At 40.8% G+C, this 11,034-nt stretch overlaps 2 protein-coding genes across 4 annotated transcripts; one reads left to right on the top strand and one right to left on the bottom strand.

The window, feature by feature from the left end:
• The first annotated feature begins 486 nt into the window (after positions 1 to 486).
• On the top strand, positions 487 to 5,457 carry LOC118100361 (potassium voltage-gated channel subfamily A member 7). 3 transcript variants are annotated; one of them, XM_035145353.2, is made up of 3 exons: positions 487 to 802; positions 1,075 to 1,804; positions 3,730 to 5,457. In XM_035145353.2, exons 2-3 carry the CDS (start codon positions 1,118 to 1,120, stop codon positions 4,624 to 4,626), a joined length of 1,584 nt encoding a protein of 527 aa, XP_035001244.1. In that variant the 5' UTR covers positions 487 to 802; positions 1,075 to 1,117; the 3' UTR covers positions 4,627 to 5,457. The 3 variants fall into 3 exon arrangements, with proteins under 3 accessions (XP_035001244.1, XP_035001241.1, XP_035001242.1); XM_035145351.2 differs by having other exon boundaries at positions 490 to 802; positions 1,033 to 1,804; XM_035145350.2 differs by having other exon boundaries at positions 489 to 1,804.
• A 1,643-nt stretch (positions 5,458 to 7,100) lies between these two features.
• Positions 7,101 to 8,565, bottom strand: fgf21 (fibroblast growth factor 21). The gene is made up of 4 exons (XM_035145355.1): positions 8,129 to 8,565; positions 7,796 to 7,873; positions 7,548 to 7,651; positions 7,101 to 7,467 (listed from the first exon to the last, which is right to left on the bottom strand). The coding sequence occupies exons 1-4, from the start codon at positions 8,274 to 8,276 to the stop codon at positions 7,177 to 7,179; spliced, it is 621 nt and encodes a 206-aa protein (XP_035001246.1). The 5' UTR covers positions 8,277 to 8,565; the 3' UTR covers positions 7,101 to 7,176.
• Positions 8,566 to 11,034: the final 2,469 nt, after the last annotated feature.

The following is an 11,034-nucleotide window of genomic DNA, read 5'->3' as shown; positions in this document are numbered from 1 at the left end:
GGAAAACATTTTGGAGGTGAAATGTAATAGCGAAAGGTTTGTTATTTCCTAATAATTTTGCATGAACCGGCTTAAAAAGAAGTATGACATGTTGTACTGTTTATGGGGGAAAAGTAGAGCAAACTGGCAATAATAGAAATATGTGTTTACTGAAAACTCACAGTTAAAAATATACAGAGAATACAATTTCTTAACCAACTCAATTCAAACATACCAGAACAAGTCTCTCTAAACAGGAAATCTGTTACAGTTGACCTATATTTTAAAGCAGTTGACCTGTTTATTTTGGCCACAGCAGGCTCCCTGTTATGTTCAAATCAAATAATTTGGGGTTAATGAAGTACAGTGAGGGAGCTGTGTCAGTCAGAGTCCCATGCTTGTTAGAGAGGGTCACACCGTGCAGTGCCAGGCAGAGGCGACATTTGATAGGGAGGTTGAAGGTTGTCTTGCCCCATAGCTATACTGGAGGGAAAGGAGAGGGAGGGGCTGGAGGGCTTCTAACCGAGATTGTATTTCAACAGGACAGCATTCCCAAAAAACTTCAAGACGGACAAGAGGCATGTTCCCCCGAGCAAAAAACTGGAGGCACAGGTTGCGTACAACCTGGTCAGAGCGTTTAGCAGCACCGGGAGTGGAGCTGTGTGAGTGCTAACTGGAGGTAGACAGCCAAACAAGGACTCTGTGTGTATACCGGACGGACATGATGACAGAGAGGAAGACGGACAACCTGATGACCCACAGGAAAGGAACATGTGATTTTTCATCCTTCCAATAGTGTCAGTCAGCAGCTGTTTTACATTTAGTGAGTAAACACTTTTATCTCATTCACTGGCTACTAACATGGCTTGCTGTTCGTCATTTTTTATCTACAGTTCACCTTTGAAATAGTTTTTAGCAAATTTTGAGTGAGTAGAAGTTTAACTGTGATGAGATCGGTCACAAAAATTGTAAACAACCACACACCGCTGCAGTATCTTCCTAGTATCAGCTGAAAACTGAATTCCACTGATGGAACTATCACTCTGGTTTCAGACACGGTTTTCTTTTAAGTCCAGTTGCTCTCCAAATTGTCAGGAGAGTGGTTCGCCGCATTGCCTGGTGTGGAATACTCAAAGGGATGGACAGCAGCGATCCACAGGAAGACGAAAGAGGAAGCAGAAGGAAAGAGAGCGAAGGAGAAAAAGACAAACAGCTGAAGAACCAACTCAACAATGAGGAAAAAGGAGAAAAGGAGATCCAAGGAAATGAGAAAGAGAAGAAGAAAGAGCGTCGACGTTCTGGGTCTCTATGGAGGAGTGGATGGGCGTTGCGTGAAAGACTTGCCATCAATGTGTCAGGGATGCGCTATGAAACTCAGCTTCGCACCTTAGCCCAGTTCCCTAACTCCCTGCTAGGTGACCCCAGGCGGAGGTCACGGTACTTTGACCCTCTTCGAAATGAGCTCTTCCTGGACCGCAATCGGGCCTGCTTTGATGCCATTCTGTATTTCTACCAGTCGGGCGGGAGGCTTCGGAGGCCAGCCAACATACCCCTGGACATCTTCATGGACGAGCTGATGTTCTACGAGCTAGGACAGGACATCATAAACCGTTTCAAGGAGGACGAAGGTTTTCCAAAAGAGGAGGAGAGGCCGCTGCCATCCAACGAAATTCAGAAAAGACTGTGGATGCTGTTTGAGCACCCTGAGTCCTCATCGGGTGCACGTATCATAGCCATCATCAGCGTTATGGTCATTGTGGTGTCCATCCTCATCTTCTGCCTGGAGACACTACCCGACTTCAGGCATGAGAAAGAGATGCGAGAGGTAGGATGTATGATTGAAATGTTGCTGTAGGTTTGAGAGGCAGAATAATAATAATAGGGTTTTTCAATTTCAGGAAGGTCAGGTGAATTGGCAGGGATCTGGACTAGAGAGAAGACAGCCTCGTGTCTCTCTCTAGGTTTCTTGCTTGAAATAATTACCCTATTACTCAATAATTGTCACATTATGCAATGGCTTCAATATCACAACAATCAATTCAATGACACTTGCTAAAACAGAGACTGTAATACTTAACTGGAAAAGTTCATAACAGCACAAATCAAACCACCAGGGTATCAGGTCTTGAATGGGATTTGTGACTGCTTGTGTCAAAAGGAAACATGACAACACTGGAAGCAGGTGTTGAAAGTAAACACACACTTGATGGCTACTACAGTTTATTATTGGGAAAAATACTGACCACTATTGGCCAATATGTCTGGAAGCAAACCAGAGAGTGTCAGATAAGCTTATGGTGTGGTTATTTTAGACGGCAGTTAAATATGATACGCTTGGATTCAGGAAGTGGTAGAGGGTACAGAGAGTACTGGGTGCTGCCTGGAATACAACTAAAAGGAGAGAAAGGAAAGAGACAGTGAGGAGACGGCTAGGTGTGTTAGCAGAAGGTCACACAAGTGACTGAACACATAGACAAGGGTGAGCCAAAGTCTTCCGGTGGCTTAGAACCGGAGACTCAAAGGTCTCACAGCATGAGTAGCATAAGTTGGGTCATGTTAACACATACCTCCAAGACTGCTGTGCTAGGCCAGGCTGCCTTTGCTCAAGCAAAGCTGCCAGGAAAGTACTGTAACTTACTCCCGCTCGGGTCAGCGGCAGATTCGCTGAACTGCTTTGGCTATGTCACACGGCTGCAGTCGCGAGAGAGATGGGATAGCGACAAAGGTGCAGATGGATGAGGAATGGTGCAGCAAGACACTCTCATATTTCCCTTTGGAGATCTCACAGGGTTATATTTAGTGTTAGGAGAGCCCTTGGAGCAGATCAACACATACGAATGTCCACCTTTAGAAATAAACACTGTCACTGACCCGCTACTGAAAGCCATAAGGAATAGTTCTAGGTTTATTTAAACTGCCCAGAAATGTTATATATTACACACAGCCCATTACAGCATGTTGAACTGATCCTCTTATATCCATATCATCCGTTTTCATACTTCTTACTTGATGTTAAGTGTAAGATGTTTTAAATGGTCATCACATAATGCTTAGCTGCAATGCTTACTGACACGGAAGATGAAATGACAGGTGGACTGAAAAAGAGATACGTTGAGCAATGTGGAAATATAAAGCCGCAGATGTCATCCGCTTTTATGATGTTGCCAAAAGTGAGAACCAATGAGATGGTGGACATTATAGGCTCCTGAAAGTCGGGGTAGTTTATTAGGACACCATGAAAACAGTATCCGGTAGTTAACTACTTTACGTTCTTTCTTTCTTGCCAAGTCGATACTGCTCGTCTTCACTGAAATTACAGTACATAGCTGCAGCCACCATCCTGGGAACTTGCCAAGTTACTAAGATAAGTCGAAGTTGAGGTTAGCTTACTAAACTGCTAAGCTAATTACAAATGGGATTTAGCCACTAGCCTGTGAGCTAACTTGAACAAACTGAGACAATTGCTTACTTTGGTTCTGTCCAAGCCGAATAAAATCTACCTTTGTGCTAAACCACGCTAACAGGATGCCAGTATTAGCTCAATTACTATAGAAACTTGAAAGTGGCGCAGTATAAATCTTGGAATAAGCAAGTGAGCATATAAATGTGGACCTACAGAGGGATGTTGTTCTGTGTAGTTTAAAGAGCAATTTGCACAGTTGCAGTTTTATAGTTGCATACTTTCATTCTTGTTTAGTGATGCTGTATTTAACTTGTGTTTTATGTTTTTTCCTGTCTTCTCCACTTCAGGAATATTTTTACAAGTACCACTCCCAAGAAAAGAATGTATCCGAGACCATGCCTCTTCCACAAAGCGTTTTTCACGACCCCTTCTTCTTGGTGGAGACCATGTGTATATGCTGGTTTTCCTTCGAGCTCTTCATGCGCCTCACTTGCTGTCCCAGTAAGACGATGTTCTTCAAGGATGTCATGAACATCATCGACTTCAGTGCCATCCTGCCATATTTTGTCACTCTGGGAACAGAGCTGGCCAAGGACAATGACGCCAGTCCAGCAACATCTTTGGCCATCATCAGAGTCATCAGGTTAGTGAGAGTGTTCAGGATCTTCAAGTTGTCTCGTCACTCCAAGGGCCTCCAGATCCTCGGTCAGACACTGAAGGCCAGCATGCGAGAGCTGGGCCTGCTTATCTTCTTCCTCTTTATTGGCGTCATCCTTTTCTCCAGCGCCATCTACTTTGCTGAGGCTGATCACACCGACACGGCCTTTGTCAGTATACCACACGCCTTTTGGTGGGCAGTTGTCACAATGACCACAGTGGGCTATGGTGACATGTACCCAGAAACAGTATGGGGTAAGCTTGTTGGCTCAATGTGCGCCATAGCTGGCGTGCTTACCATATCACTACCAGTGCCTGTCATAGTATCCAATTTTAGTTACTTCTACCATCGGGAGACTGAATGTGTGGATCAAACCGAGTACGCCCATGTCCAGCCACTGGACGATGAGCCAGAAGGAGAGGAAATAGATGAAGGGGATAGGGATCCAGATGGAGAATATTATGCAATTGAAGGCATCTGTAACCCTCTGAATGGCACTCTGCTGGGTGGACTGTGCACAGCGCAGAGCACAGAGTTCAGAGGGGGAAATACGTATATGAGCGAACCGCTGGTCACTCAGGTTTAAGAGTTGTACACTTGTCAAGACATAGTAAGAAGAGACTGAGAAAGGAAAGCTGAATATAAAGGAGTTCAAGGATCAGAGGTGCCGGTCCAGGTGAGAGAAACTTGCAAAAGGAAAATGACAAACAGAAACTGACAAATTGTGTAAAACAATAATTTCAACACTAATTTATCTGCAAATAAACTTTTATTACAATTTTGTGGTCATTTATATGTATTTATTGCAGCAGCAGCCCACTAAATGACACTGAAAAACAACTTTGGTATAATATGCTTTCAAAGGCAATTAAATGGCATTAAATGAGTTTAACATTCTCAGGGTCATAATATACAGTAAATGTAATATGAGCTGTTTTATTTATTAATGCTATCAGCTTGTGTTTGTGATGAAAATGACTTTCTGAATATCTCCGCCTTGAAACTATGATGTCTTAGAACTTTCACATTTTGTTGCCTTGTTGTTTGGAGTGTGAGCAGATCAATTATTGACAATGTAGACGTCACCTCTAATCAAGATTCAACCAAACACCAGAGGAGCTGTCACCGCAGACGCACTGAAATCTCCTGTACACCAAACTCTCACTCTCAACATTCTGCTGTAAGATATGTACAAAGTTCACACGTGTAGTTTTGGCTTATGTGACCTGAAGCGACTGACATGACCTTTATCCTGCTGTAATACGACACTGTAGCATTACTTAATGACACAGTGTTACCGTCTGTATTTGTGACAAAGAGGAAAGGTTTGATTGCAATGGCAGAACTTCTCTATTTATTTGCTTAAGTATGCACTCATTGTTTTTAATAAAGATTATATTTTATTAATTTTCCTACAGGAAGCTGTGTTATCTATGAATGCCTGTGGTAATTATTTAGAGAGACGAATTAAACCTTTAAAAATATATATTTGCCTTTTAGATAAAGCTTTATTGTTTTAGGATATGAATTAAAACAAGCTCGAGGAAAACAATCATACAATTTACTTCATTGCTTAGGCTACTGTATCTCTAAGAACAACACAAGGTTTGTGTTTCACTCCTGTACGGCTACGAGCAACCTTTATTCTAAGCTGCTGTAAGCTGTAGCACGCGATAACATTGCTCTCTCCGATTCACTGGAACACGTAAGACTTTCCACAGCATCACAGGGACAAAGCTTGAGCGGTACGTGTCCTAAAGTAACATCACCAGTGTTAACTGCTTCATTAATGTGTTTCAGCTGCCGTCACAGATGTCAGATTAACGGTGAGCGGAGGGAGGAGGCAGTGAAGCAAACTCTTTGGGGGATAAAAATGGAATCAGCGAGGCAAAAGAAAATGATGTACTCTTAAAAAAGATGCGGATATTATTGTCAGAACTTTTATTTGTGAAAACTGATCCTTCCACACCAGTTGGAAAACAAAACAACAATGAATCAACAGGCACCACAACAGAAGTTAACTAACACTAATGCTTATACATGTACAAACCCTCCCTGTTCAGTGCTAATGAAAAATGTGTATTTTGAAGTCAGCTTATTTTTAAGCACGTGACAGGTTGAAGAGGGAAGGAAGTTTCAGGTCAAAGTCAACTCCAGTTCAAAGATCAAGGTGTCAGGTCAATTGGATTTCATTTCATTTAATGCCGGAAATGAGAAATCATGAATTTACCTGCTTACCTCGAATGCTGTAAGACCTGATCAAACTGTAAACAAACTGTAAACAAACCCTCTATTATTTAGTAAAGAAGATAAATATTTTTTGTAAAAGTGCATATCTGTAACATCTTCTAATAAAGACAATTGAATAAATTAAGAAAATATATGGGAGCTGTCAACCAGTTTGCAAAATGCATCATACATGTAGGAAAATAGATCTGCAAACACTAAAATACATAAACACTAAACACTAAAATACATAAAAACTAAACTGTATTAATTTACATACACTCCATAAAAGCTGCAAAAAATTATTGGAGGTTTGATCAGCGAAAAGACCCCAAATAGTGGACAAATAGTGACATCATCACTATTTTTCCACTAGAGGGCGCCCCTGCTCTCACAATAATTAGCCCATTTCCTCCTTCCTCCACCATGAAAGCTGTAATCTTTGTTCACAATGAGTTTTTTTTCTCATTCAGTATACATGCATCCTTCCTGGTTTGTTTACAGAGCTGCTGTGTCATTGCTTGCCAGGTGCAAACAGACAAAAGTGAAATTAATATAATATTTATTTTTCATTCCAAACTTCTCTCCAGTCTGATAAACACACTTGAGTGTACAACTCACAAGCATGAGCTTTCTGGGAATTTCGAGATTTCCCATTTAGAGAAATTATGAGAAACAGAAGCGTCATGTTGTTGTTGTTGCTGCACGGAACATTTTTTCCTCAGACCCAAACTATTTCTCGACCAAAAAAAATCTCAGAATCTGAAGCCAAACATCTGCACAATAAATAAATAATTTAATATAATATTGTCGAAATAGACACATGTTGCTCATTTTACATCAAAATCAAGTCTGCAGGTTCAACCTGGTCAGGGGAAAAGTTTTAAAGGGCCCATGCAGGTAAATTCCTTTAATTGTCCACTGAGAACTGAGGACTGACCATAGAGTTTAGGCCCATTCCGAGAAGGTCATCTGCGTCCATGTTGAAACGACTCTGACTGTTTGGAGGTCGTTCAGACTCGCTCTCTCTGGTCAGAGTGTTCGTAAGTGGTAGGAACCGAGTGAAGGGGACCGCGTGTTGACCTTGGGACCGTTTCGATGCCAGAGACACCGGAAATCCATGGTGCGAGGACAGGAAGCGGGTGTAGCCGTCTGCCAGCAGCAGCTCGTGGAAGGTGCAGTCAGCCTCTGTGTGGTGCATCTGAAAAGTGACAATAGACGGCTGTCAGCGAATGGCTAGAATGACTTCAGGATGTCAAAGCTGTTCTTTGCTGACTGTACCTGTCCCCTCAGACGGCCTCCGCTGTCCACACAGAGGAACAGGGACGATGACAGTCCCTTGATGACTACGTGGCCTGGTCTGACAGATTTCAGCTGCAGCACACCTGGAAACACAGAAACATGAATGGGTGGGTCGTCTTCACGAATCTCCTGCTGCTCTCAATTTTCTGGGCCTCAAAGGATCCGGTGTATTGCGTTTATGTATCCGAAAAATGTATCCTTTGCTGCCTGTTGCCTTTGATACTCACTGTAAAATGTCTGAACTTCACTTCCTGACACTCTGCCGTCCTGGGTCATCTGGAGATACATGCCTCTCCTGTGGTTATCTGAGACACGAAGAAAAAGGGGATGACAGAAATCAGCATAATGAAGACGCAACATTGTGGCATCAATATCCCGTATTTGCATTAAATCTGTCACTAAATTTGTAATTGTCAATGTCACATTTATTTTTGTACAGCAAATTTAACTTGGTTGAGCAAAGTTCTTTACAAAGTAAAAAGGTAAAACAAGAAACCAGCAATACGCAATATATCATACTACTAATGATAAAAGAATAAAATAAAAAGTTGTATAAATACCTGTGTAGAGATGCACTTCTCTCACTTGATTATTAAAGGACAAAAGGGGGTTGGAGTCAGGGAGATAAAACGCCCGAGAGGACGGAAGTAGAATGATAGAGAGGAAAGAGCACAGGTAAGAGAAAGGTGTTTGTGAAAAGGTAACCATTTGGAACCTCTTTCGAAAGAAGATAAATAAGGAATAAATACAAAAAAATAACTTAAAAAGGGTCCAAAAAATATTAAATAATATATATAATTATAAATAATAAATATAAAAAATACTCAGCCAACAACTTCTTTCCCTTCAAACTCTGAACAAGTGCAAGTGTTGGGTCCTTATAAAGGAGTTGGGAGAAGGAGGTCCCACTTCATGAGAGCAACATATGAGTCAGACATTTCTACGTGATTGAACTGGGATTTAATGCTGAGAGGAAGACCTGTGCTTTCACTCTATGTATGGGCTTCTTCCGTGTCGTGTACAGTCACTGTTGCTCATAAAGTCGGGGTTTCTCGACACCCACGGGTGCAGGTGGGTTCGAATTCTTCCGAGCCCGCGACTCCAATCCTTTACGCTCTTTTGGCAGATTATTTTGACATTGAACTCTGAGCAACAGTTTGTGTTTATGAAAAATGGGTTTCCCTCTTATAGTATACACAAACTCCAGGGTCACGGTTTGTTTGGTTCCCATTTTTGGCAAAAGAATGTCAAGAATATTCCTCCTATTACTGAATTCTGTTTTTTTACTATTCTATTTTTATTTCACCATTTTGCGCTTTGTTCCCAAAGGCAACAAACCAAATATCAGAAATCCTCCTTTGTTGTTTCCGGACAAAACAGGTTGCAGAAACCAAGGAATCCCCGCCATGTGTGCTTGCACTTCAAAAACACACACATTTCTCAACATAACACAAACACCTCTCTCTGCGTCATCCACTGAACACATTCTTACAACAATTATGAACACTGGAAAGAATTAAGCAAATTAAAAAAAGAAAAAAGGGGATAGGTTGAGTTTGACTCAAGATATTTTGCTGGCCTAGTTCTCAAATTATAACAAAATGATCTCTAAAGCTCACTAATTATCTCAGTTGATTGATCCATACAAACCAAAATGTTAAAATAACATGTTGTGATTTTACAGCTTTTACAGGAAAGAGGTGGTTAGCCTGGCACTGTCCAAAGTTAACAACATCAGTGTCGCGACTGATTTTTATCATTTTCAGTTGAAGTGCTCAGTAAAACTAACGGACTGCTGGTGGTACTACAGACAAGATATTGATTGTCTGCAAGAAGAAGCATGTTATTTACAAAAAAGTCTAATTCTTTCTTTAAATTACATTGTATATTATTAAAATAAACCTTGATTGTAAAGGATTGGGTAAATGTAGTGGTACAGATAAATGTACTGTCCATCCTTGCTGTCACCCTGGTTCATTTAACTGACTGTTTATATCTGACTCATTTAATTTGACTGTTACTTAAGCCGGGTTACTCAAAGCACCACTTAACAAAGTCTGTTGCCGAGATGACATAATCTGACTTTGAGATTTCACAGCAGAGAGATTTCCTGTATTTCTTCATATCAAACAGATCATCTTCTGTGTGAGGTTCAAGGTGTCCAACAAGTCCGAGGATGCAGATGAACAAGATAACATTGCTGAATCCCGTCCCACGAGGAATAAACAATCACACGTCACAATCACAAAGTTTAAATCTTGAAAAGCTGGATTTACAACCTGGAAGGTGGGACATGAAAAACACTTTTTTGGAAAAATGGTCATCAGTACTGTGAATGACATGTAATTTGAACTAAATGTGCCATCACATTTACGAGAGGAAGCGACAAGTTCTTTTTAGTGGTGTTTATCTTAAGTTGATTGATAGTGTGTATGTGTGTGTGTCTGTGTGTGTGTGTATGTTCGGGAATGATGGGAATAGTGGGTGATTCCTAAAGAAGAGGCATGTTTACTGGACTGCAGCTGTGCAGTCACCAGACAGGCCCCGACTTCAGCTTGTGTTTTCCGTTGACGAAACGTGGTGTGTCCCCCCCGAGAAGCTTTACTTTGCCTTTAAAGTGCATCACCCCCTCTGATTCACACCAGCAGCGTAACGGTCCAAAAATTAAATCCCCTCCTCATGGCTCACCTGCCAATCAAAACAGAGTAAATACATACTTAGGTCTATACAATTATTCACAACTCTGTCTGGAGAATAAAGTGATAAATAGATTCCTTAATCGTCCAATCTCCTTACAATGTATAGATCGTTGATATATTTCATGATGTTGGGAAATTATATATATATATATATATACATAGAAATGCAGTTAGAAACACTGTAAAATATTCCTCACTATATATATATTGTGTTTATTATATGATTCTCACTGTCTGCCACATGTCGACCCTCCACTGTTACTGAAGGGAACCTGAGCAAAAACTATACTATTAATAATATTATATGAAGCTGAATCAATTCCATGCGATTAATAGAAATGGGATACAGTACGTAAAGATGAAACTCAGCCAGGAGAGGGCGCTCTCCTGTTTATTCTTTTAGCCTCTGCTGGTATAGTTGAACAGTTTCAGTAGTTCCATCACTGCCAAAGCCACTGTGTTAAAGAAACATAATGCAAAAAAATACTAATTGAAATGTTTTAATTCATAGTATCTCCTTCTTATTTTCATTATGACTCCACAGATTAAGGATGTGTGTGAAAACAGCCTATATATCAGTTTATATCATTTATCAGTTATAAATTCAATTTATTTTGTCAAATTTCTTTTATATTTTACCTGTTTTAGAATTTACAAAAAAACGCTGGTACTATTAATAACCTTGGTCATGCCTAAATATGTAGCTTTGGGGTTTCCTCTTCCTGTCTTGGCTCATCTCCAGTCCTTTGGTGCTCAATTCACCGTCG

Source organism: Hippoglossus stenolepis, chromosome 21 (genome assembly GCF_022539355.2).
Source record: "Hippoglossus stenolepis isolate QCI-W04-F060 chromosome 21, HSTE1.2, whole genome shotgun sequence".
Taxonomy (NCBI): Eukaryota; Metazoa; Chordata; class Actinopteri; order Pleuronectiformes; family Pleuronectidae; genus Hippoglossus; species Hippoglossus stenolepis.
This window is presented reverse-complemented; position numbering and strand designations above follow the sequence as displayed.